This window comes from Bos grunniens, chromosome 8 (assembly GCF_055505025.1).
Source record: "Bos grunniens cultivar Pamir isolate PY7600 chromosome 8, Bosgru_T2T1.0, whole genome shotgun sequence".
In the NCBI taxonomy this organism is placed as follows: Eukaryota; Metazoa; Chordata; class Mammalia; order Artiodactyla; family Bovidae; genus Bos; species Bos grunniens.
In genome coordinates, this window is record NC_141172.1 from 58,729,652 (window position 1) to 58,756,969 (window position 27,318).

The following is a 27,318-nucleotide window of genomic DNA, read 5'->3' on the forward strand; positions in this document are numbered from 1 at the left end:
CCCAGCATCAGGGTCTTTTCAAATGTCAGTTCTTTGCATCAGGTGGCCAAAGTATTGGAGTTTCAGCCTCAACATCAGTCAGAAAGGTTTACATAGCAAACAAACTGTGCCAACAAAGTGTGGTGGGACCCAAAGGAGAGAGCCCCTTTAAAAAGCTAGGAAAGGCTGTGTTCAAGTGATGGTGTCTAAGGTGGCTTGAAAAAAAGTTCCAGATCTCCCCAGGGAACAGCATGAACAACATACAGAGATGTGGGGAGTACCGACAGTGTGGAGAGGGGTTGGTAGTGTGCAGCGTGGGTAGAACATCAGGCTCACAAAGCGGGGGCTGTTTTCTGGGGGCCCAAGGACTCAGCTGAAGAATGTGGTCTTCCTTCTGTGTAAGAGGGAGGCACCATAGGTTCTTGGGTGGCGAATGAGCCAGGATCTGGCCAAGAGGCAGGACCAGTGAGTGATTAAGGCTTTGTTGTGGAGAACAGCGCTGTCATTTGTGGGAGCTGCAGGAGAAGCCTGTGCCACGCTCGGCCTCTGCGCTTGGTGTCGCGTCTGAAGCTGTGCTCCGGTGGGTATGGGGCAGGTGGGGACAGACCAGCGCTCAAGAGGACACGGTGGAACCCATGTCAGGCCCTCATTGTCTTGGGTTCAGTGACACTGGTGACCCACAGGAAGACCTGGCACTCTCTGATTGGAGCTCCCTTCGCTCGGGCCTCACAGCAGCTGCAGGTGGCCTGGCAGGAGCCCGAGGGGCTACACTGACAGCAAGTGAGGGCTCCACCACCTCAGCGCGGCCTTGCCTCTGCCTTTCCATCTCTTCCAGATTCTCGTGCTCAACCTGAACCCAGAATCTGAGAGCAGAGTAAGCTCTTGGAGGGCCGGTGGAAACCTAGCTGGATACTCCAGTCCAGAGTCACACAAGCCAGCTAACCAGGGCTCCCTGGGGTGATTAACCTGGAAGCAGCCAGTGAGGCACAGCTGGCCAGAGAATGGAAGCTCTAGAACTCTCTAGTAGCTCCTGGGTTGATGGTAGGGTAGTGGCATTGTCACCAGGCTCTTCAGCATTCCTTAGTCTTACCCGTCCTTCAAGAAGTGGGGTAGGTGTGCATCTCCAACCCTTGGTGTCTGCTCTGGCCTTTGCCTTGAATGATTGGCCAAGGAGGTAGAAGTGGAAGCAGGAGGTCATTTCTGAGTGGGAGCTGAAAGAATCCACACAGGCTTTGTCATCTTCTCTTCTTCTTTTGCCATTTGACCAGCAGTGTGCATAAGGCAGATGCTTTATCACCTTGAGGCCCACAGGATGAAAAAGATGAAGTTGATCCCCCGTCCAAAATCTGATGGACTTGGAGAGTGAGCAAGTGCACTGGGATGACCCAGAGGGAGGGTATGGGGAGGGAGGAGGGAGGAGGGTTCAGGATGGGGAACACAGGTATACCTGTGGAGGATTCATTTCGATAATTGGCAAAACTAATACAATATTGTAAAGTTTAAAAATAAAATAAAATTTAAAAAATAATAAAATAAAATAAAATTAAGCAGAGAGAAAAAAAAGAAAGAAAAAAAATTAAAAAAAAGAAAAAGAACCTTTTTATTTTTAAGGCTCTGCAATTTTGAAGTCATGGCCACAGTATAACTAGTTCCCCAGGTGGCGCTAGTGGTCAAAAAAATCCCCCTGCCAATACAGGAGACATAAGAGACCTTGGTTCGATACCTGGGTCGGGGAGATCCCCTGGAAGAGGACCTCACAACCCACTCGAGTATTCTTGCTTGAAGAATGCCATGGACAAAGAAGCCTGGAAGGCTAGAGTCTATAGGTTCCCAAAGATTTGGACAGGACTAAAGTGACTCAGCACACACACACCTGCCTGATGGACTTAGAGAACAACAGGAAAGCGGGCCATCTTCCTGGAGAGGAGATCTCCGCTCAGCAGCTTTCACCTCTGCATTCCTTAGGCTGTAGATGATGGGTTTCAATGAGGGGGTCACGACCCCATAGAACAATGCAAGAAGCTTATCCAAGTAGAGGTCCTTGGCTTTGGGCTTGAAGTACATGAAGGAGGTAGTCCCATAGAAAATCACCAGCACTGTGAGGTGGGCAGAGCAGGTAGAGAAGGCTTTGTGCCGGCTGGCAGCAGAGGGCACCCTCAGGAGGGCAGTGAGAATGAACCCTTAGGACAGGAAGATGAGCAGCAGTGGGGGCAGTGTCACAACAGCTGAAGACACCGTTAATAGCAGTGCATTGAGACAGATGTCCCCACAGGCTAGTTTCAGCACTGCCAAGATTTCACAGAAGAAGTGGTTGATGATATTGTGGCCACAGAAGGGGAGGCTCCAGGTGAGAATGGAATGGAGAAGGGAGTTGGCAAAGCCTTCCCCCCAGCTCAGGGTCGCCATCCACATGCACGTGTGCCAGCTCATGAGCTCTGAGTAGGGAAGAGGCTGGCAGATGGCCACAAACCGGTCACACGCCATCATGGCCAAGAGCACGCACTCTGTGGTGCCCAGCGCCAGGGTCAGGTACATCTGCAGGGCACAGCCAGGGAAGGAGATGGTGCTCTGGGTTTCCAGGAAGTTGGCCAGCATGAGAGGCACGAAGGAGGATGTGCCAGAGATGTCCATGAGGGCGAGGTTGCTGAGGAAGAAGTACATGGGGGTGTGCAGGCGAGGGTCCAGCATGTTCAGCCCGATGAGGAGGGTGTTCCCCAGCACGTTCACGGAGTAGATGCCCGGCAGAGCACAAACAGGACCATCTCTAGGTTGTGGTGGTCGTGTAGCCCCAGCAGGACAAACTCTGTCACGACCGTCTGGTTTGCCCCATTCGTCTCACTGTCCATCCGTCTCGTTCTCCCTCTTTTCCCATCTGCACCATGAAGGTGTTGGTTAAGCACCAATGGGCCTGGGAGCCAAGCAACATGGATGTGTGACCTAGGACGGGTCAGCCCCGCCTCTGGAACTCAGGTTCACCATCAGTATAATGAGAGAGTGGACGTCAGGTCTGTAAGCAAGCCCCCTCAGTTTTGTCGTTCTGGTGTAACTTACAGAAGATTGGGTCCATTCTAATCTCCTAAGCTCTTCTCTCTTCTCCCCAGGCTGACCTAGGGGAGACGAGAGAATAAATTGTTGTTTCTTGAGCTCTTTGAATCTGCAGTGTTCTTGGTTATTAAGAGGAAGCACGTTTTCTAGGTTATGACTTCATATGGCTGAATGATGCCCATAGGATTTCAGATTCATTCACTTACTGAGGATTTGACAGTGCCTACCCTGTGCAGGGTGTTTAGGTGCTGGGCTATAGCAGTAAGAAAACTAAGTGAACAAAAGATGCCACAATTATAACAAGTGCTGCTCCTCTTTCTCAAATTAAGTGGGATGAGCTTGGGAAGGCAGGTGGATGATGAATGATGGTCACCTCATTCCTTTGGGCATAAAGGTTGAACATTTCTACTGCATAGGATGTACAAGCCTTATTCAGGTGTCTCTCATTAAGATCAGAGACAATGCATTGATTTTTAAAAGAATATACAAGAACATACTTATCCCAATAGAGCCACTGGTCACAACCTTTAACTCTGGTCATAAAAGCCAGTTGAGTATCTTCTTGGCCTCCATATAGCTTTTTAGAATAAATAATGTTGACAATAATATTACAGAGGAGGGAAATTCAGGTTCTAATCTGGCAGAGGTGTCCTAGGTCACTGACCCGCTCTATAAAGGGAGGGTGGGAAGCGGCCACAGTCTTTACCCAGGAGCCTCCATGTCTCTTCTGAGGTGGGCTCAGCCCCTTGGGAAATGCCAGTGTCTGGAGGGAGCCAAGTGTCAAGTGTCAGATGGACAGCTGTCTTGTGGCCCAGGTGACCCCCTGCTCTTAGGGATAAATAGGAGCTGATAGTGAACTTTAACTTGTCAGAAGATCAAATCATCCCTCCCTCCATCTCTTCACTCCTTGATGGACGTGAGGCCAATGTCCTGTGACAACGTTAGAGTCCTCTCTGTCCTTCAGCAATGGTTTCCTCCCTCTCATTCTTCCTGTAGAATTGCATCTATCGTTCATATCAGCCGGTGAGCTTACTCTTCCTAAATAAACCATGTCTGTCCCCAGAGCTATACCTTTGCCCAAGAAGTTCCCTTTTGAAGGCTTGTCCTCCCTCTCCTCCCCACTAGGGGGATGCTTCTTGTCCTCTTCAGAGCCCAGCTCCTCTCTCCTCCTCTCCCACCTGCCCCCTGCACAGTTGCCTGCTCCCTTCTTCCTCCCACAGCCCTTGGCCATCCTCCCCGTTCTTGTGCTGCACACCTGGCTCCTCTGTCACTCCTGAGAGCAGACTCTGTCTACTTTGTCCAGGCACCTCATACTGTGAATGCTTCCAAGGCCAGTCAGTCAACAGATCGTCAGTTCAAAAACCCAGCACTGCATGACAGCTACATAACTAAGTATAGCTCTCCAATATTGACCAAGTCACTTGGCCTGTGAGCCTCAATTTCCTTTTGAAAAGTGGGGATTCTGTGTAGTCCAGATGAGACTCACATAAAAAAGTACTGGTAAATCACCTAGTGGCAAGGCTTCAGGTCAGAGACTGTGCCTTCAACCATGGCACCTGCTGGATCAGTGCTCCCCTCCTCCGAGACAAGACCTCCAGCATCTGTCAGGACTCCCTCTCTCCCCAGAGCTTGTGCTGGTTTTCCCTCCCCCAGCCTAAATCAGGGTGATATTATGAAGGAAGTTTCTGGATCATATGGGGTAGGTGATTAATCTGGATCAGTCATTGACTGTAAATCTTACCCATGCAAACATTTGAAGGTAGGGATTCTCTTGCTGAAGTTTGGCAAACAGGTGAATAACTGCCTGAGTGTGATGGCTTATTAATTCGCACATCCAGGATATTATTATGGAGCACCTACTATGCACTGAGTGCTGGCGACACAGCAGAGGCTTATGTGCCTTCTTCCCTCGCAGTGTTTGCAGGCATCCCCTTTCTCTTGGTGACCTTGATTCTATTCCCTCCTCTCACTTGGCTTTAGAAACATCTAGATTCTCTTTGAGTCTGGAATGTAAAGACAGAGTAAAACTTGATGTCTGGAAAGCAGAAGTTAAAAGGGCAGGTCTTTCCCAGGTTATGACTTCATGTGGCTGGATTAAGTCCACAGCTTCATTTCAGATTCAAGTATAAGACCTTTGTCTATGTCCAAGAATCCTGATAACCTCCAATTCCGACACTGGACACAGGAGTGGGGGTGTTTTCAGGCAAGTAAATGGTAGGAAACCACCTAACTCTGCATTTCTCTCCCCAAACTTGTCTCCATCAGAGAGACCAAGTGGGAATGGCATGGACATCGGAGGGCTTTGTCATCAGGCTCTGGCCTCCCCTCAACCCGCCTCACCTCCTGCACCTTCAGCATGCCTCCCCACCTCAGCAGACCACACTCCCCATTGGTGGACAAACCCCACCGGCTCCTGTCCCCTCCCTTTCCTCCTGCTTTCCTCAGGCTGGAGCACCTTTCTCTCTATACTCATCCTCCAAGGCTCAGCTCACACCCACCTCCTCCCTGGGGCTGCCCTCTCAGACGTCTCCACAGCACTGACCATCCTGACACCATGATGCTCACACAGTCATTAGCACGGTTTGTTGTGCATGTCATTCTCTCTTATGTAATAGACTATGAACCACGGAAATCAAAGGACTATGTCCAGTTTACCCCAACCTCCACAGCGCCCCACAGAGGAGCTGCTGTATAAGATCCAGTGCTTTCCTTCTGCTAAAATCCTGATCCCCGATTTCCTACCTTGAGATCACTGTCCTTCTCCTTTCCCCTACGTGCACACACAGGATGTGATCACAAGGACGAGAGCTTTGGGGGTGCCATCTCCTCCATGCAAGAACAACTGCTCCCTCTCAAGAGCTAAATGAGGAGACAGGTGGGTTTCCTTTCAATTTAAGCATCTGTTCAGAACACATTCACAGAAATCAGGAATAGCCCATGAAGCTGTAGGCTTGTCACCCCAAGGAAATAAGACTCTGTCTAAAAAACACCATGCTGCCAGGTTACTGCCAGCTTGGACTGCAACATGGGCTCAGGCTGGCACCACAGACAGCAACTGTAGCTCTCTTGGTCCATCAAGATGAGCTGAGTTTTGGCTATTTTCAGAATGGATAACTAACAAGGACGTATTGCACAACACATGGAATTGTACTCAATGTTATTTGCCAGCCTGGATGGTGGGGAGGGGGAGGAGGAGAATGGGTCCTTGTATCTGAATGACTGAGTCCCTTCCCTGTTCACCTGAAACTACCTCAATATTGTTCATCTGCTATACCCCAATACAAAATAAAAAGCTTAAAGTTTAAAATCAAAAAGATCTTACAGTGGGAAAAAAAAGATGAGCAGAGTCTTGCTGCAGTAACACACAACCTCAGGATTTTAGTGACTTAGCAGGACAGAGGTTTAGTTTTCACCCTTCATATCCATTGCAGGTTTTCAGGGGGCTGTGTTTCAGGTTGTCATCCTCAGAGACACTGGCTCCTCCCTTTGGGATGTCACCAGTTCTCACAGCTGGGGAAGAACACAGGAGAATCTCACACCAGCAGGTCACTGGTCCAACCCAGAAGCGACATGTGTCCCATCTGTCCACAGCCTGCTACCCTGTGTAATCCTACAAATGCCCAGAGGAGGACGACCAGACATGCTGCAGAGCATTTTGGTGCAATGGTGTTTTGCAGTAGACTCAGGAAACCACTCTAGCATCTGTTTGACAGGTCTGTCATTTCATCATGTCCTGGAAAGTCAGGTTCACAGAGAATCACTGTCTAATTCTCTCCCCACTTTTAGCCCTTCTGAGAAGCAAGGTGATGCCCTGGAAGGAGCCCTAGACTGGGAGTGAGGGGTCCAGGTTAGATTCTTGTTCTTGTTCCCCTTCTGCTCTATGACCTTCATTGAGTTTCTCCTTGTGTGAAATGGAATCATTCAATATGTGGTTTCTTACACTCTGTACCATCCCCGAAATATTCCTTCATCGTTCTAGCAACTTCCAACCCAGATAAATATCATGTCAGTTTCATTGGCTGGTAAATCTAGTTTGAACCATTTCATTCTTATTTTAAGCTTCAGACATGATTTAAAAGGAAGTTGAGGAGCACAAGGAGAAGCTGCTGTTAGAATGACCCAGAAGTTCCCTCATCTGGTTTCCCGGATCACTCCACACTGACGGCAGAGACGGTGAGTGTGGGCTTTGGAGACAGACCGCCAAGCCCAAGTCTGAGACCTTCCACTTGCTAATGGCTTTCTCAGTCTCAGCCTCCTTACCTGTAGGGATAAAAATAGTATTTCCTTGTGGGGGAATTTGAGGATTCAGTGAAAGGCGTTAGCACGGACGTTTGCACAGGGTAAGTATTCAGCAAGTGGTAGTGGATATTGTAGTATCACTTTGTTCCGTTCTCCAAGCAGGTATTCTGGTTTCTGTATGATTAAAGAAGATTTCAGGAGAATAGTCAACATGCTAGATGGATTTTCCTTGCCTCCTACCTGTTGTCCAGTGACATTAGGGCAGGCAGGTGGTTGGAGCAGCTGCCGGGTGAGGTGATCTGAGGCTTGGGAGAGCAGGGTGAGGGAGTGCTGAGCTCATTACCAGCAGACACACTGTGCTGGGGTGGGCCAGGATCGAGGCCCCGAGCTCCCGAGGCTCAGCCTCCTGGTCCCCTGCCACGTAGGCATGTCTCCTGCTCCCTGCCTTCCGGGACTCGTATTCCCTGCCCAATTTAAAGTTCAGACTCTGCAATGACACAAGTTTGCAGACTTGGCACAATGTGGCTTCAGAGACTCCAGGTTCCCTGTGCTGCCCCAGGAGGGCCTGGCTGGGTGAGGTGGGCACAGGAGAGACACTGGACAGGAATCTGAAGACTGGGTCTCACTGCAGCCTGGGTCTCACTGCAGCCCTGCCCCTTGGACCTGAAACTTGGGGGCTATGAAGTGGGATGTCTCCTGGCAGGAGTGCCGTGGGAACCTGTGCATGAAAGGTTGTTGTTATAGTTTAGTCGCTAAGTTGTGTCTGACTCTTGTTGTGAGTGTTGTGACCGTTGTGACCCTGTGGACTGTAGCGCACCAGGCTACTCTGTCCATGGGTTTTCCTACACAGAAATACTGGAGTTGCCATTCCCTTCTCCAGGGGATCTTCCACCCAAGAATCGAAACTGTGTCTCCTGCACTGGCAGGCAGGTTCTTTACCACTGAGCCACCAGGGAAGGTTAAGGAAAGGGAATTGCTGTACAGGGTGAGGCCCTGGGGCCCTGTGACGGATGTGAAGTCAGTGATTGCGCTGGGTGTGTGAGTTTCTGCAGGTCCCCTTTCATGTTTCCCTTCCCGTGCCTTTCTCTTTCCTTCACAAGAAACGATGACAACTTGACAGAGCTTAGGACTAAAAACAGCCTTAAATAATGCGGCAGCAATTGCACATTTTCTGAATAAACTGTGATATGTCTCTGGGAATATCTTTTTGTCAACAACACAGGTCGAAATAAAACACTGGAAGACTGTCACCGCTTGTTTTCTAACTGCTGAGGAACGGGACCGTCTTGCCACCATGGATGCCCACAGACAAGCTCCTCCCAGCCCTCCCGCCACTTCCAGCCTACTCTTGTCTTCCTTATCTCTCAGGGCGTCTCTCAGGGTGATGCAATATCCATCCAAAAACCTCAGAAGCTTAAGCATCAAACCACAGTCTCCTCCTTCCTCACCACCTCTGCCTTCAGTCCGATATCCCCAGGACATCGGCTCCACGCTCTCTGCCTGACCGCCCACCTGGCTCAGGCCCCATCCGTGCTTCCTCACTTCCTGCCCTCAGGCACGGGTGCTTCCCCTCTGTGCTCTATCTGGAGCCACGTGATCTTCCATTTCTCAAAAAGAATACTTCTTTTAAGTTCAAAGTCATGTTCTTTTAGAAGTATTGAACAAGGTTGGAAAGAATAATTCAGAAAGCAATATTAATCTGTAACTCCATCACCTGTAGGAAACATTTGTTAGTTAATGTTTTGTCCTAATTTTCCAGGAATTTCTATATACATACTTATTCATATATCCTTAAGAAAGTATCATTTAAAAAATTGAGATTATATTAAGTACAAAGTTACTTGTTCTACCTTTTTTATGTTAATTACAGTGTGAGCATTTCCCTTCATCAATTATTCTTCAAAAAATAAGATTTACAATGGCTGTGTCACAATCCATCATTGGGCTCCACCAGAATTTATTTACACATTCTGCCCCAGTTAAACATTATGAGTCTTACAATTTTTTGTTACCAAAACTACCTCTGTGACTAATAACATATAGATAGATAAATACACAAATCTGTGTACCTGTAATAATTTTCTCTGAGTAATTCCTAAAAGTAGAGGTGTTCGGTCAAAGGGTGTGAAGTTTTCAAGTCTCTTGACTGATACCCACAACTTACTTGGCAGGAAGCTCATATAAATTTATTCACACCCTCACCAGCTGTGTATGACATTACCTGCTTCACCGCACTATAGTTAGCGATATATGTCAGAAAAATTCTTTGCAGTTTCATGGGTGAAGTATGGTGTCTAATCAGTGACCCTGCTAAAAGGAAGTGTGATTGTAAACTCCCGTCCCCACAGCATAAAGTCCAAACTCCTGTCATGGCATCAAAGGCCTAGCAGAACATCTCTGCAGAAGCTTCGCCCGGGCTTGGTCAGCTGTGGGCTGCGGGCTACGCTGCTCTCCTCTGTGCCTCTGTTCTGACCAGCAGAGGAAGCAGGAAGACAGACTGGAGGGTACCTGAGGGCTCAGACAAGCACTGTGCTTACCTACAGGGCGCAGGAGAGCTGGCCTGCTGCTCGGCGGCTGAGCTCTCCCATCACACAAGATGGTACCACTGAGGCCAGAGGGGGCAGGGAATGGAGATGCTGTCAAGCCTGAGTCCGTTTCCTCTGTGTGTTCAAACCTGGGAAGAGGCTGAGCTCCAGGAAGAGGTGGAAATGGCAGGGTCTTAGTAGGTGGGTTGAAGATGGGTGAAGCAGAGTCTCCCCAAGGCCACATGAAGCCTGGACGCTCGGCAGGGAGGCAGTGGAGCGGCTGCTGCTAAAGCGACAGAGGACGCCAGACCCTCCGCTGCTCCGGTGACCAGCGTCCCAGGGCCTGGGCTGGGCTGGAAATCGTGGAGGCTGGGCCTCGTCACTGCCTCTGCCGTCAGCTCCCCAGGCGCTAGACTGTGCCTGTCATCTGTGAACTTCATCTCAGCTCTGCTCAGATTTGGGGAGGACCCCAGGCTCTGCCCTACATTGATGTATTTTCTGTTTATTTGAGAAACCGGTGTGGGCTTGGGGTTGGGCAGGGCCAGACCTTGGGACAGAGTGAAATCCGGTATTACTGGCTCTTAGAGCAACACTGAAATAAAGCAGGAGGAGCACAGTGAGAGGTGCAGAGTGGGGAGGCTTCCTGGAGGAGGTGTCATTCAAGATGGGCCTTGAGGTGGGGGAGGGGTAAATCAGGAGTTGGGGATTAACAGATTTACAGTACTCTATGTAAAATAGGAAAACAACAAGGACCTCATGTGTAGCTTAGAGAATTTCATTTTAAAAATAAAAAGAAGGGCCTCGAGGATCAGGCAGTCCTTTTACAGAGGGAGCTGTGTGTCAGGTGGGAGCTGCCTTGTGGGAAGAACCAAGAAGGGCACAGAGTCAGGCATTGCTGGGCACACGAGGCTCCTGCCGGGTTGGTGTGTGGGGCTGACAAGAGGCAGTCTGTGTGACACAGGGCGGGGAAGGGGATTGGTCATGAGCAGCAGGGCCAGGCTGCAGGGGTCTGGAATACCCCCAGCGAAGCCCTTTCATTTCATCCTGAGAGCTCTGGGAGCCATTCAGGGATTTCATCCAAGACAGACACATGATCAAATAGACTTTTCCGAAATATCCCTCTGGATGACCCTTGGAGGATAGATTGGCTGGAACAAGACTGAAATCTTGAGGCCAGCAGGGAGGCTGGTGTGAAGATGCGGGGACTGATGCTGAGAGCTGGCCCAAAGCTCTGCCTGGGGAAGGAACAAAGGTGAATTGTGAGCTCGGATCTGTGGCAGGATCAGTGGGAGGTGGTGCTGCCTTTCTGGGTTGAAGATTCCAGACCCCCAACTCTGCGCCCTACCCATCCTCTCTGTAGGCGAAGGCAAACCTGAGCTGCTAACCTGCAGGAGCCCCGGCCTCCCTCACCTGGAGGTCTGTATCCTGCCCCACACCTTCCTGGCAGCCTCCTTCACCTCCTTGTTCCTCAGGCTGTAGATGACGGGGTTCAGCATGGGTGTGACCACAGCATAGAGGACCGTGAAGACCTCGTCAGAGATATGAGCCTCCTTGCTCTTGGGTCTCATGTACATGAAGATGACGGTGCCATAGAAAAGCATCACTGTTGGGGGCCAGAGTGAGGTACTCCGCCCATGACAAAGGTCATGAGGAAGGAGGCTCGACATACGCAAAGGCGGGATCGAGCCTCAGGAGTCCCCCTGGAACTCCTCGAGCATCTACCCCCATAACCAGAGCCTGCCTACTTTACTACTTTGTGCTCACCTACACCTCTGACTTTACGGGGGGCTGTCCCCCACCACCTCTTTCAGAGAAGGAGTTAACCTAGAGCTCCAGTTAATAATAATTCCTGGGCGTGATAAGAGTGTTTTAACCTACAAACTCCTCTGAAGGTTCTCTGGCCTGCCTGACAGGCTTGTCCGGCCACATGTGATCGCTCACAGCACAAGATGCTTTAAACCTTCTAAAAACAGGTTCCTTAGAAAAGTTAGAAAACTATTAGTATAAGTATAATGGGCTAATTAGAAATTGTGCTGGTGAAGGGTTTTTCATTTGTTGAGCCAATGTTTGTTGCTAAGTCTCCATATCCCCTGCCCTTACACACATTAATGAATATATAGAATTAACCTTTGATATTAATCACGTTAGACCTTAGGCTAAGTAAATTCTTTCCTTAACTAAAACCCACTACACCCTCACCCTGTAGGAATGTAACTTTATTTGGGTGGCGTCTGTTTTGAGAATAATCAGCCCTGGAGAAATAAGTGTCCTGATTGACTGACCGCTGTCACAAGGAGAGGGTCGTAAATTGTCAGCAGGCCGCCCTGGCCAGAAGATGATGTAACACCCCTAAGACCTCTGTATACATTTGTGTGAAGCACCTGACTTTAATAAAAGTCAGGACTGCTGTCCCCACGTGACTTTTGCATAACATCTCAGTGTATAAAAGTAGACCATGGAAAACAAAGAATTGGGATCAGTTTCTCGAAATACTGGTCTCCCCATGTCGCTCTCTCTCTCACTCTGGCTGAGTCTCCATCTGGAGCGCGGAACCCACCATGCTTACTAATTATGCCTGGGCTTCTAAGATCCGACCGGGGAGGCCTCAGTGTCTCCTCTCCTTCGGGAGAACGGAAGGACGCCTGCGGCCTACGTAAGTGGTGCAAACTTCTTGTCTTGAAGTTTTATTGGTCTCCCGCATAAACCAAGCCACTCAGCCTCTTTTCTCCACTGAATTTTCCTACTGAGCTATCCTTATTCTATTACTCTTTATATCTTTAATTAATATCTAATTGAAGCTATTGTATCCTGATCCTCGCCTACGCCGTCTCTCCTTCGAATACCCTGGATCAGCCGAGGCTGGTCCCCGGCACATCACCACGGCCAGGTGTGCTGAGCAAGTAGAGAAGGCTTTGCGGCGCCCGGCGGCTGAGGGTACCCTCAGGGTGGTGGCCAGGATAAGTGTGTAGGACAGGCAGATGAAGGCCAGGGGCACGGGCAGCAGCAAGATGGCACCCACCAGCAGGAAGACCTCACTGATAGACGTGTCACCACAGGCCAGCTTCAGGACTGCCAGGATCTCGCAGGTGAAGTGACTGACCACACGGTGGCCGCAGAAAGGCAGCCTCATGGCGATGACTGTCTCAGTCACTGACTTGCAGAGACCAAGGACCCAGGCGGCTCCCGCCAGCAACCAGCAGAGCCGGTGGCTCATCAGCATGGGGTACCTAAGGGGCTGGCAGATGGCCAGGTAGCGATCATAGGCCATGATGGCGAGCAGCAGACACTCTGTGGAGCCTGTAGACAGACCCAGACACATCTGGAGTGCACAACCAAGAAAGGAGATGGTCTTCTGGGCTGACAGGAGGTGGACAAGCATCAGGGGCACAAAAGTGGACGTGTAGCAGATGTCCAGGATGGAGAGGTTGCCCAGGAAGAAGTACATGGGTGTGTGCAGGCGGGCATCCAGCACGCTGACCGCCACGATGCCTGTGTTCCCCAGCAGGGTCACCAGGTACACGGCTGAGCACAGAGGGAAGAGCAGGTGCTCCAGGGCAGGGTAACCTGAAAATCCTTTCAGGAAGAACTCAGACACCTCTGTGCTGTTGACTGGCTCCATATCACAGAGCTCTGGAGGGACGCACGGCTAGGAGGCAGGGAAAGAGGGTGCAGGGTTCAGGGGTGAAGCGTATTGCTAGGGCCTTTTTGAGCCCTGACACACTTTCTCTCTGAGACTTTGGGTAGGCCCAATACTTCTTCCAGTTTTCAATAGATCCATGTGGAAAACGAGGAATGAGGTGGGTCAGAATTTCTCTAAGAGAGTGTTAATGGAAATGTGGGCAATCTGAAAAAGCAATTTGAAACAACGTTGGATTAATCAAAAGCAAAGAATTAACTGTGGAACTTCTCAGTCATTAACACACCACTGTGATTGGTGACTTCCTGAAAGTGATGCAGAGAGTAGGTAGTTCCCAAACTTATTTGACCATAGATCCTCCTTTTACAGAGCACCTGTTAACCTTCTGCAAATGAGTATTCTAGTAGCAGAGTTTCGGGAACAATGAGCTGGATGGAAGGTCCTCAAATCTTAGAATCACCGTAAGGATTACATGAGAATCACCTGGAAAGTTTGTGAAAACACAGTTTCTATCTTATTCAGTCTGAGTGATGCTGTTCTGTTGGTCAGGGGACCACACTTTGAAAATCACTGGGCTAGATGGTCTCTGAGGGTCCTCCTGGCTTTCAGGAAGTCTTGAGTTATATCACACTTCCCACTGATGAAGATGCCCGTCTCATTTATCTCTCAGCCTGCAAAACTCTGACTTGCCTCTCCAGTCAGTTCTGGTCTCCATGCATGAAGCACACGTGCTTTGTATTGGAGGGGCTCCTGGCCTCTGAGCCTATTAGGGGCTCGTCCACCTGTGAGCCCATAGGTCCTGCTTCATCAGCTACTGTGGATTGACCTTCAGAATTGATCTTTACCATATTCGTTGGAAGGACTGATGCTGAAACTGAAGCACCAATACTTTGACCACCTGATGCAAAGAGCTGACTAATTAGCAAAGACCCTGATTCTGGGAAAGATTGAAGGAGGGAGGAGAAGGGGAAGTCAGAGGATGAGATGGTTGGATGCCACCACTGACTCAAGAGACATGAGTTTGAGCAAGCACTGGGATTGATGATAGACAGGAAAGCCTAGCATGCTGCAGTTCATGGGATTGCAAAGTTTTGGACATGTCTGAGCAACTGAACTGACTACTGATGTGTTTTTGAGTGAAAGTTTGATGGACCTTTCAGCCTGCCTCCTATTTTCTCTTAACCTGAGCCAGGGCTGCTTGGTCTTCATGAACTCCTAGGCATCAAATTGCAATAAGCTCTGAGAGATTAATCCACTGGAGCTCCCACTGTGCAGGTAGGGAAACTGAGGCTGCACAGCAGGTTCCTGGCAAGATGAGTCTAGAATCCTGTTCTCCTAACAACAAGACAGCTGCACTGAGCTCATAGCAAATGTTTGCTTCTGTTAAACCCCAAATATTGGTTGTTCTTTCATCACCCTAGATGGACATCTTTCTCCTAAGTGTCTCCCCCTACTCCCAATCTTCTCACCAGCTAAGGAGCAGAACTTAAACTTTCCCTCGTGTTTCGGGCTCTTGGAACCCGTGGGACACACTGTCTAAGCCTGGTCTGGGCTGGGCACCAGTCCTCTCAATGCCACCCTTGCGGGAGACAGTTTCCTTCTGTTAGTCCTACCATGTTTATTGCTTTCAGAATCGAGAAGGGATTGAGTTCCTGTCACACCCCAGACAGGGTGCTACGCATTAGGGGAAGGAATGAAAACACATGTGCCTCCAGGCCAGGAAGCCTCAACCATTCCATGATAATAATCCTCTCCAGTTCCTAGCTGAGCCTCATCCTGCTTCTGTTGGCATGCTTCTAGTGACAGAAAGGTTACTCCCTTAGACACACTTTTCTTTTTGCTGTCAGGCCACTCGATGTGTCACAAAATCCTTCCTGATGTGGACTCTCTCTGGGTCTCCCTGGCGCTCCACCACCCAGTCAGGCCCAGGCTGGGGCCCCCTGTGGACTCTGCCCTCACATGCACAGATGCGGGGTCCCGAGCTTTGCGTGCTGCCTCGGGGGCGGAGGGGCCTTTCTGCAGCAAAGAGAGCAATGGCCTTGCCTGGGATCCCAGATAGAAGGTCTTGCCTCACTTTGACTGTGTCTAGAGATGCACCTGTCTACCTGTGTGCACAAACACTTGACTGGCAGCCAGGTGCACATGTTCACCTGTGAGTATACACACCACATCAGGCTCATGTGTGCATGTACAGTCCTTTGCTTGAGTGTATGTGCCGCAGGCACTCTCTTGTTCTCTTTCACACACACATATACACACACACACACACACACACACACACAACCAATAGAGCAGGCCCTTGGACCTGTGGCCAGATCTTCAGAGGACCAGGCAGGACAGAGGAGGTGCATGGAGACCAGGCAGGGGCCCTGACGTATCACTGGAGAAGCAGCAGCCCTGCAGTTGGGGAGCAATCTCTGCCTGGGATGAACCATGAGCACAAAGAAAGCTCAGACCCGGGACATGGTGAGCAGACCTGCTCAGTGCTTCATCTGCCTTCCGGCCCGAGTGCTGAGAACCTGAGAATCTGAGCCGCTCAGCCCTCTCTCCTGGACTGGGTGCCAAGAAGAGCCGGGAGGAGGGATGTGGCTGCAGGCTATGGGACTCTGCTTCCCAGAGCTGGGCCAGGGAGCTTTGTTTGCAGAGCCCACAGTGTCTTTCAGTGTATCTTCTGGCCAAATGCTATCTGAAAACCAGTTCAAGTGCCACTTCCCCTAGGGAGCCTCCCTTTATCCTCTCCTAGCCCACCTGAGCCCTCTGTCCTGTATGCATCACAGCCATGTGTGTGCACCTGAAGGATGTGCTCACCTTTCTCACTGGCTTCCAGCCTGTTGCTTAGCCCCACAAGCTCACCCCTCCTCACCCAGATTCTGAAGGCCAAGCTGAAGCCCCCAGCCTGGCCACAGCCAACTTCTTCCTGTCCCATTGCTACTTCCTGAGGCTAAGACACATTGGGAGTGATGAGCTGGCTGCTCAATCCGAGCAGTTCCTAGCCTGGATGACACCTGTCTGAACTGGGAGGGGGCTTGCAGATCAGCAAGACCACCCCTTGTTATGTATGGGAGAAATGAAACTCAAAGAAGGAAGGGGCTTGCCCAGTGCTGCACAGTGAGTTAGAGGGGAAACCAGGGCTGCAGGAATTCCCTGGGGCTCCTGATCCCAGCCCTTTCCTCTGCCCTATGTAACCATTTTTTTACTAACCTTCAGCCTCTTCCAGATCCATGTGCCTTGTTTCCTGGAAGATGTTTCTGAGACCAGGAACCTTCACTGGCTGTAATCAGGAGAAAACAGGTCCAAGAAGCAGGTCTGAGCCTCCTCTATCCAGGGAACCTCAGTGGACAGTACCTGGAGTTACACATTACTGGAGATTTCCAAACTAAGAAGACTCACCTAGGCTGTCGTAGAGTTTAGTGAAGTGTTGGCAATGTGATACAGTTAAGTGGAGCTCTTAGAATTTTGGGGAAGTAGACCACGCACTTAGAATGCATCGCATTCTCTGCAGTGTGTCAGGTTTGGTAGAACTAGGAGATTCTGGTGGGCTCAAGGCTGAGCAGGGTGCCCCGTGGTTCACTGTCAGCAGCCAGGGACTGCCCGCCCGATCAGCTCCCAGCCCCATGCTGGCTGACAGCCTCCTGGGGAGCAGGGACCTTTCAAAGCTCCCTGCACCAGGGGAATGCACCATCCCCAAGGCAATTTAGAGGCAGAAGGGGAAATTCACCCAGCTTAGAAACTTTGGGGTACTTCAGGGATGATGTCCCAAAGACCCAATTACACAGAGTCTACTTAGAGATCTTAGTTGATGTAGAAGAGTTGGAGGAGGTGACTCAGGGCCAGGAATCCACCCTCACAGGTCAGTCCTCAGTGTGGGCCATGAACGTGTACAGGATCAATAAATGAATGGATGGATGGATGCACAATTAAGTCAATGTATAGGCCACTCTGGGGAATACATTTAAAGACATTGGGGTGACTGAATGAACAATTGATAGGCAGTTTCACCTTTAAGGGAAACTCTGTCCCCATTAACAGCCACACTCCATTTCCACTCAAGTTTCTTCTGGCCCTCAGTTCAGTTCAGTTGCTCAGTCGTGTCTGACTCTTTGCGAGCCCATGAATCACAGCACACCAGGCCTCCCTGTCCATCACCAACTCCTGGAGTTCACTCAAACTCATGTCCATTCATTGGTGATGCCATCCAACCATCTCATCCTCTGTCTTCCCCTTCTCCTCCTGCCTCCAACCTTTCCCAGCATCAGCATCTTTCCCAATGAGTCAGTTCTTGGCATCAGGTGGCTAAAATATTGGAGCTTCAGGTTCAGCATCAGTCCTTCCAATGAATATTCAGGATTGATTGCCTTTAGGATTGATTGGTTTGATCTCCTTGCTGTCCAAGGGACTCTCAAGAGTCTTCTCCAACACCACAGTTCAAAAGCATCAATTCTTTGGTGCTCCGCTTTCTTTATGGCACAACTCTCACACCCATACACGACTACTGGAAAAACCACAGCTTTGACTAGACAGACCTTTGTCGGCAAAGTAATGTGTCTGCTTTGTAATACGCTGTCTAGGTTTGTCATAGTTTTTCTTCCAAGTCGCCAAGTGTCTTTGAATTTCATGGCTGTGGTCACCATATACAGTGATTTTTGGAGCCCAAGAAAATAGTCTGTCACTGATTCCATTGTTTCCTCATCTGTTTGCCATGAAGTGATTGGACTGGATGCCATGATCTTTGTTTTTTGAATGTTGAGTTTTAAGGCAGCTTTTTTGCTCTCCTCTTTCACCTTCATCAAGAGGTCCTTTAGTTCCTCTTCAATTTCTGCCAATAGGGTGGTGTCATCTGCGTATTTGAGTGACAGTTCAATAACCTTCTGTTGGGAAAGCTCTGTGGAGCTGCAGAGACAAGCCCCTAAAGAGTCCTGCCTTCGAGGCACCCACATTGTTATGAAACATTGTGGACACAAAGCAGAAGGGCTTCAGTTCAGTTCAGTCGCTCAGTTGTGTCCGACTGTTTGTGACCCCATGGACTGCAGCATGCCAGGCCTCCCTGTCCATCACCAGCTCCCGGAGTTTACTCAAACTCATGCCCATTGAGTTGGTGATGCCATCCAACCATCTCATCCTCTGTCGTCCCCTTCTTCTCCCACCTTCAATCTTTCCCAGCATCAGGGTCTTTTCAAATGTCAGTTCTTTGCACCAAGTGGCCAAAGTATTGGAGTTTCAGCCTCAACATCAGTCAGAAAGGTTTACATAGCAAACAAAATGTGCCAACAAAGTGTGGTGGGACACAAAGGAGAGAGCCCCTTTAAAAAGCTAGGATATAATAGCCAAGACATGGAAGCAACCTAGATGTCCATCAGCAGATGAATGGATAAGAAAGCTGTGGTACATATACACAATGGAGTATTACTCAGCCATTAAAAAGAATACATTTGAATCAGTTCTAATGAGGTGGATGAAACTGGAGCCTATTATACAGAGTGAAGTAAGCCAGAAGGAAAAACATAAATACAGTATACTAACGCATATATATGGAATTTAGAAAGATGGTAACAATAACCCGGTGTACGAGACAGCAAAAGAGACACTAATGTATAGAACAGTCTTATGGACTCTGTGGGAGAGGGAGAGGGTGGGAAGATTTGGGAGAATGGCATTGAAACATGTAAAATATCATGTAGGAAACGAGTTGCCAGTCCAGGTTCGAAGCACGATGCTGGATGCTTGGGGCTGGTGCACTGGGACGGCCCAGAGGGATGGTATGGGGAGGGAGGAGGGAGGATGGTTCGGGATGGGGAACACATGTATACCTGTGGCGGATTCATTTTGATATTTGGCAAAACTAATACAATTATGTAAAGTTTAAAAACAAAATAAAATTAGAAAAAAAAAAAAAGCTAGGAAAGGCTGTGTTCAAGTGATGGTGTCTAAGGTGGCTTGAAAAAAAGTTCCAGATCTCCCCAGGGAACAGCATGAACAACATACAGAGATGTGGGGAGTACTGACAATGTGGAGAGGGGTTGGTGGTGTGCAGCGTGGGTAGAACATCAGGCTCACAAAGCGGGGGCTGTTTTCTGGGGGCCCAAGGACTCAGCTGAAGAATGTGGTCTTCCTTCTGTGGTAAGGGGGAGGCACCATAGGTTCTTGGGTGGTGAATGAGCCAGGATCTGGCCAAAGAGGCAGGACCAGTGAGTGATTAAGGCTTTGTTGTGGAGAACAGCGCTGTCATTTGTGGGAGCTGCAGGAGAAGCCTGTGCCACGCTCGGCCTCTGCGCTTGGTGTCGCGTCTGAAGCTGTGCTCCGGTGGGTATGGGGCAGGTGGGGACAGACCAGCGCTCAAGAGGACATGGTGGAACCCATGTCAGGCCCTCATTGTCTTGGGTTCAGTGACACTGGTGACCCACAGGAAGACCTGGCACTCTCTGATTGGAGCTCCCTTCGCTCGGGCCTCACAGCAGCTGCAGGTGGCCTGGCAGGAGCCCGAGGGGCTACACTGACAGCAAGTGAGGGCTCCACCACCTCAGCGCGGCCTTGCCTCTGCCTTTCCATCTCTTCCAGATTCTCTCGTGCTCAACCTGAACCCAGAATCTGAGAGCAGAGTAAGCTCTTGGAGGGCCGGTGGAAACCTAGCTGGATACTCCAGTCCAGAGTCACACAAGCCAGCTAACCAGGGCTCCCTGGGGTGATTAACCTGGAAGCAGCCAGTGAGGCACAGCTGGCCAGAGAATGGAAGCTCTAGAACTCTCTAGTAGCTCCTGGGTTGATGGTAGGGTAGTGGCATTGTCACCAGGCTCTTCAGCATTCCTTAGTCTTACCCGTCCTTCAAGAAGTGGGGTAGGTGTGCATCTCCAACCCTTGGTGTCTGCTCTGGCCTGTGCCTTGAATGATTGGCCAAGGAGGTAGAAGTGGAAGCAGGAGGTCATTTCTGAGTGGGAGCTGAAAGAATCCACACAGGCTTTGTCATCTTCTCTTCTTCTTTTGCCATTTGACCAGTAGTGTGCATAAGGCAGATGCTTTATCATCTTGAGGCCTACAGGATGAAAAAGATGAAGTTGATCCCCCGTCCAAAATCTGATGGACTTGGAGAGTGAGCAAGTGCACTGGGATGACCCAGAGGGAGAGTATGGGGAGGGAGGAGGGAGGAGGGTTCAGGATGGGGAACACAGGTATACCTGTGGAGGATTCATTTCGATAATTGGCAAAACTAATACAATATTGTAAAGTTTAAACATAAAATAAAATTAAAAAATAAAATAAAATAAAATTAAGCAGAGAGGAAAAAAAAAGAAATAAAAAAAAAGAAAAAGAACCTTTGTATTTTTAAGCCTCTGCAATTTTGAAGTCACGCCACAGTAAAACTAGTTCCCCAGGTGGCGCTAGTGGTAAAGAATCCCCCTGCCAATACAGGAGACATAAGAGACCTTGGTTCGATACCTGGGTCAGGAAGATCCCCTGGAAGAGGACATGGCAACCCACTCGAGTATTCTTGCCTGGAGAATACCATGGACAAAGAAGCCTGGAAGACTAGAGTCCATAGGTTCCCAAAAATTTGGACAGGACTAAAGTGACCCAGCACACACACACCTGCCTGATGGACTTAGAGAACAACAGGAAAGCGGGCCATCTTCCTGGAGAGGAGATCTCCGCTCAGCAGAGCTACGGCAGCAGCTTTCACCTCTGCATTCCTTAGGCTGTAGATGATGGGGTTCAGCGACGGGGTCACGACCCCGTAGAAAAATGCAAGAAGCTTATTCAAGTAGAGGTCCTTGGTCTTGGGCTTGAAATACATGAAGGAGATAGTCCCATAGTAAATCACCACCACTGTGAGGTGGGCAGAGCAGGTAGAGAAGGCTTTGTGCCCGCCGGCAGCAGAGGGCACCCGCAGGAGGGCAGTGAGGATGAACCCATAGGACAGGAAGATGAGCAGCAGTGGGGGCAGTGTCACAACAGCTGAAGACACCGTTAATAGCAGTGCATTGAGACAGATGTCCCCACAGGCTAGTTTCAGCACTGCCAAGATTTCACAGAAGAAGTGGTTGATGATATTGTGGCCACAGAAGGGGAGGCTCCAGGTGAGAATGGAATGGAGAAGGGAGTTGGCTAAGCCTTCCCCCCAGCTCAGGGTCGCCATCCACATGCACGTGTGCCAGCTCATGAGCTCTGAGTAGGGAAGAGGCTGGCAGATGGCCACATACCGGTCACACGCCATCATGGCCTAGAGCACGCACTCCGTGGTGCCCAGCGCCAGGGTCAGGTACATCTGCAGGGCACAGCCAGGGAAGGAGATGGTGCTCTGGGTTTCCAGGAAGTTGACCAGCATGAGAGGCAGGAAAAAGGATGTGCCAGAGATGTCCATGAGGGCGAGGTTGCTGAGGAAGAAGTACATGGGGGTGTGCAGGTGGGGGTCCAGCATGTTCAGTCCGATGAGGAGGGTGTTCCCCAGCACGTTCGCGGAGTGGATGCCCAGGCAGAGCACAAACAGGACCATCTCTAGGTCATAGTGGTCGTGTAGCCCCACCAGGACAAACTCTGTTTCGGCCGTCTGCTTTGCCCCTTTCATCTCACTCTCCATTCGTCTCATTCTCCCTCTTTTCCCATCTGCACCATGAAGGTGTTGGTTAAGCACCAATGGGCCTGGGAGCCAAGCAACATGGATGTGTGACCTGGGGAGGGTCAGCCCCGCCTCTGGAACTCAGGTTCACCATCAGTATAATGAGAGAGTGGACGTCAGGTCTGTAAGCAAGCCCCCTCAGTTTTGTCGTTCTGGTGTAACTTACAGGAGATCGGGTCCATTCTAATCTCCTAAGCTCTTCTCTCTTCTCCCCAGGCTGACCTAGGGGAGAAGAGAGAATAAATTGTTGTTTCTTGAGCTCTTTGAATCTGCAGTGTTCTTGGTTATTAAGAGGAAGCACGTTTTCTAGGTTATGACTTCGTATGGCTGAATGATGCCCATAGGATTTCAGATTCATTCACTTACTGAGGATTTGACAGTGCCTACCCTGTGCAGGGTGTTTAGGTGCTGGGCTATAGCAGTAAGAAAACTAAGTGAACAAAAGATGCCACAATTATAACAAGTGCTGCTCCTCTTTCTCAAATTAAGTGGGATGAGCTTGGGAAGGCAGGTGGGTGATGAATGATGGTCACCTCATTCCTTTGGGCATAAAGGTTGAACATTTCTACTGTATATGATGTACAAGCCTTATTCACGTGTCTCTCCTTAAGATCAGAGACCATGCATTGATTTTTAAAAGAATATACAAGAACATACTTATCCCAATAGAGCCACTGGTCACAACATTTAACTCTAGTCATAAAAGCCATTTGAGTCTCTTCTTGGCCTCCATATAGCTTTTTAGAATAAATGATATTAACAATAATATTACAGAGGAGGGAAATGCAGGTTCTAGTCTGGCAGAGGTGTCCTGGGTCACTGACCCGCTCTATAAAGGGAGGGTGGGAAGCGGCCACAGTCTTTGCCCAGGAGCCTCCATGTCTCTTATGAGCTGGTCTCAGCCCCTTGGGAAATGCCAGTGTCTGGAGGGAGCCAAGTGTCAAGTGTTAGATGGAGAGCTGTCTTGTGGCCCAGGTGACCCCCTGCTCTTAGGGATAAATAGGAGCTGATAGTGAACTTTAACTTGTCAGAAGATCAAATCATCCCTCCCTCCATCTCTTCACTCCTTGATGGACATGAGGCCAATGTCCTGTGACAACGTTAGAGTCCTCTCTGTCTTTCAGCAATGGTTCCCTCCCTCTCATTCTTCCTGTAGAATTGCATCTATCATTCATATCAGCCAGTGAGCTTACTCTTCCTAAATAAACCATGTCTGTCCCCAGAGCTATACCTTTGCCCAAGAAGTTCCCTTTTGAAGGCTTGTCCTCCGTCTCCTCCCCACTAGGGGGATGCTTCTTGTCCTCTTCAGAGCCCAGCTCCTCTCTCCTAGTCTCCCACCTGCCCCCTGCACAGTTGCCTGCTCCCTTCGTCCTCCCACAGCCCTTGGCCGTCCTCCCCGTTCTTGTGCTGCACACCTGTCTCCTCTGTCACACCTGAGAGCAGACTCTGTCTACTTCGTCCAGGCACCTCATACTGTGAATGCTTCCAAGGCCAGTCAGTCAACAGATAGTCAGTTCAAAAACCCAGCACTGCATGACAGCTTCATAACTAAGTATAGCTCTCAATATTGACCAAGTCACTTGGCCTGTGAGCCTCAATTTCCTTTTGAAAAGTGGGGATTCTGTGTAGTCCAGATGAGACTCACATAAAAAAGTACTGGTAAATCACCTAGCGGCAAGGCTTCAGGTCAGAGAGTGTGCCTTCAACCATGGCACCTGCTGGATCTGTGCTCTCCTCCTCCGAGACAAGACCTCCAGCATCTGTCAGGACTCCCTCTCTCCCCAGAGCTTGTGCTGGTTTTCCCTCCCCCAGCCTAAATCAGGGTGATATTATGAAGGAAGTTTCTGGATCATATGGGGTAGGTGATTAATCTGGGTCAGTCATTGACCGTAAATCTTACCCATGTAAACATTTGAAGGTTCTCTTGCTGAAGTTTGGCAAACAGGTGAATAACTGCCTGAGTGTGATGGCTTATTAATTCGCACATCCAGGATATTATTATGGAGCACCTACTATGCACTGAGTGCTGGCGACACAGCAGAGGCTTATGTGCCTTCTTCCCTCGCAGTGTTTGCAGGCATCCCCTTTCTCTTGGTGACCTTGATTCTATTCCCTCCTCTCACTTGGCTTTAGAAACATCTAGATTCTCTTTGAGTCTGGAATGTAAAGACAGAGTAAAACTTGAGGTCTGGAAAGCAGAAGTTAAAAGGGCAGGTCTCTCCTAGGTTATGACTTCATGTGGCTGGATTAAGTCCACAGCTTCATTTCAGATTCAAGTATAAGGCCTTTGTCTATGTCCAAGAGTCCTGATAACCTCCAATTCCGACACTGGACACAGGAGTGGGGCTGTTTCCAGGCAAGTAAATGGTAGGAAACCACCTAACTCTGCATTTCTCTCCCCAACTTGTCTCCATCAGAGAGACCAAGTGGGAATGGCATGGACATCGGAGGGCTTTGTCATCAGGCTCTGGCCTCCCCTCAACCCGCCTCACCTCCTGTGCCTTCGGGCATGCCTCCCCACCTCAGCAGACCACACTCCCCATTGGTGGACAAACCCCACCGGCTCCTGTCCCCTCCCTCTTCTGCTTTCCTCAGGCTAGAGCACCTTTTTCTCTGTACTCATCCTCCAAGGCTCAGCTCACACCCACCTCCTCCCTGGGGCTGCCCTCTCAGACGTCTCCACAGCACTGACCATTCTGACACCATGATGCTCACACAGTCATTAGCACGGTTTGTTGTGCATGTCATTCTCTCTCACATAATAGACTGTGAGCCACGGAAATCACAGGGCTGTGTCCTATTTACCCCCAACCTCCCCAGCACCCCACACAGGAGCTGCCGTTTGAGATCCAGTGCTTTCCTTCTGCTAAAATCCCAATTTCCTACCTTGAGATCACCCTCCTTCTCCTTCCCCCATGTGCATACACAGGATGTGATCACAAGGACGAGGGTTTTAGGGGTGCCATCTCTTCCATGCAAGAACAACTGCTCTCTCTGAAGAGGTAAATGAGGAGACAGGTGGGTTTCCTTGCAATTTAAGCATCTGATCAGAACATTCATGGAAATGAGGAATAGCCCATGAAGCTGTAGGCTTGTGACCCCAAAGAAATGGGACCATCTTGCCACTCCATGGATGCCCACAGACAAGCTCCCCCCAGCCCTCCCGCCACCTCCAGCCTACTCTTTTCTTCCTTATCTCTCAGGGCGTCTCTCAGGGTGATGCGATATCCATCCAAAAACCCCAGAAGCTCAAGCATCAAACCACAGTCTCCTCCTTCTTCAGCCATCTCTGCCATCAGCCCGATGTCCCCAGGACATCAGCTCCACGCTCTCTGCCTGACCGCCCACCTGGTTCAGGCCCCATCCATGCTTCCTCACTCCCTGCCTTCAGGCACGGGTACTTCCCCTCTGTGCTCTATCTGGAGCCACGTGATCTTCCATTTCTCACAAATAATACTATCTTTTAAGTTCTAAGTCATGTTCATTTTAGAAGTATTGAACAAGGCTGGAAAGAATAATTCAGAAAGCAATATTAATCTGTAACTCCATCACCTGTAGGAAACATTTGTTAATGTTTTGTCCTAATTTTCCAGGAATTTCTATATACATACTTATTCATATATCCTTAAGAAAGTATCATTAAAAAAATTGAGATTATGTTGAGTACAAAGTTACTTGTTCTACCTTTTTTATGTTAATTACAGTGTGAGCATTTCCCTTCATCAATTATTCTACAAAAAATAAGATTTACAATGGCTGTGTCACAATCCATCATTGGGCTCCACCAGAATTTATTTACACATTCTGCCCCAGTTAAACATTATGAGTCTTACAATTTTTTGTTGCCAAAAATACCTCTGTGATTAATAACATATAGATAGATAAATAGACAAATCTTTGTACCTGTAATAATTTTCTCTGAGTAATTCCTAAAAGTAGAGGTGTTGGGTCAAAGGGTGTGAAGTTTTCAAGTCTCTTGACTGATACCCACAACTTACTTGGCAGGAAGTTCATATAAATTTATTCACACCCTCACCTGCTGTGTATGATATTACCTGCTTCACCGCACTATAGTTAGCGATATATGTTAGAAAAGTTCTTTGCCAGTTTGCTGGGTGAAGTATGGTGTCTAATCAGTGACCCTGCTAAAAGGAAGTGTGATTGTAAACTCCCGTCCCCACACCATAAAGTCCAAACTCCTGTCATGGCATCAAAGGCCTAGCAGCACATCTCTGCAGAAGCTTCGCCCGGGCTTGGTCAGCTGTGGGCTGCGGGCTGCGCTGCTCTCCTCTGTGCCTCTGTTCTGACCAGCAGAGGAAGCAGGAAGACAGACTGGAGGGTACCTGAGGGCTCAGACAAGCACTGTGCTTACCTACAGGGCGCAGGAGAGCTGGCCTGCTGCTCGGCAGCTGAGCTCTCCCATCACACAAGATGGTACCACTGAGGCCAGAGGAGGCAGGGAATGGAGATGCTCTCAAGCCTGAGTCCATTTCCTCTGTGTGTTCAAACCTGGGAAGAGGCCAAGCTCCAGGAAGAGGTGGAAATGGCAGGGTCTTAGTAGGTGGGTTGAGGACGGGTGAAGCAGAGTCTCCCCAAGGCCACATGAAGCCTGGACGCTCGGCAGGGAGGCAGTGGAGCGGCTGCTGCTAAAGCGACAGAGGAAGCCAGACCCTCCGCTGCTCCGGTGACCAGCGTCCCAGGGTGCGGGGAGCTGCCCGTGAGAACGGGGTCCTTTGTCTGAAGGACACAGCTCTGGGAGCTGCCTCAGTCTTTGAGGGTTTGCTTGCAAACATAGCTCTCTGTCCCGCCACCCCAGAGATTAGGCACTTATTTACTGCAGGCACCTGGAGTTTTGTGCAAACTTCTCATGCACAGAGAAATGTTATCTGGTGTAAGAAATAATAACAGGGAGCCATTCCCATGCTCTCAAGATTTCTTGTGACTGTTTGTAAGATGTATAGGCCAACCAAGAAAAAATGTCAACTGTTTTGTCTCTCTCACGCTTTTCTGTATAAATATGAGATGTTGAATAAAGTTGGTGTCAGACTGCGTCCCTTCGTGGTGACGTGTCTGAACCTCTTGACCCCATCTTTGTAGTCTCTTGTTTTAGTTTCTTTCTTAGCCCCGCCGTGCACGTTCTCGGGACCTGATCGACTTTGCCGGCTGGCTCCGGCAGGTGGCGCCCGAACAGGGACTCGAGAATCAGAGTGCGACGACGGCCGCTGCCCGCCAAGATTGAGGTAAGTAAAGAAGAATTCCTAAGTAATTAAAAGTAAAGGGCAGGG

At 49.5% G+C, this 27,318-nt stretch overlaps 1 protein-coding gene and 2 pseudogenes across 1 annotated transcript; all 3 read right to left on the reverse strand.

The window, feature by feature from the left end:
* Window positions 1-1,865: 1,865 nt before the first annotated feature.
* LOC147367145 (olfactory receptor 2S2-like) lies at window positions 1,866-3,036 on the reverse strand (annotated as a pseudogene).
* An 8,158-nt stretch (window positions 3,037-11,194) lies between these two features.
* On the reverse strand, window positions 11,195-14,405 carry LOC147367146 (olfactory receptor 13J1-like). The gene is made up of 3 exons (XM_086414377.1): window positions 12,667-14,405; window position 12,632; window positions 11,195-11,391 (listed from the first exon to the last, which is right to left on the reverse strand). Exons 1-3 carry the CDS (start codon window positions 13,405-13,407, stop codon window positions 11,195-11,197), a joined length of 939 nt encoding a protein of 312 aa, XP_086270503.1. The 5' UTR covers window positions 13,408-14,405.
* Window positions 14,406-21,019: 6,614 nt separating this feature from the next.
* On the reverse strand, window positions 21,020-22,003 carry LOC147367147 (olfactory receptor 13C7-like; annotated as a pseudogene).
* Between the last annotated feature and the right edge of the window lie 5,315 nt (window positions 22,004-27,318).

Bases quoted from the DNA above. Each gene is read 5' to 3' on its own strand.
- LOC147367146 (XM_086414377.1), bottom strand. From the start codon at position 13,407: ATGGAGCCAGTCAACAGCACAGAGGTGTCTGAGTTCTTCCTGAAAGGA.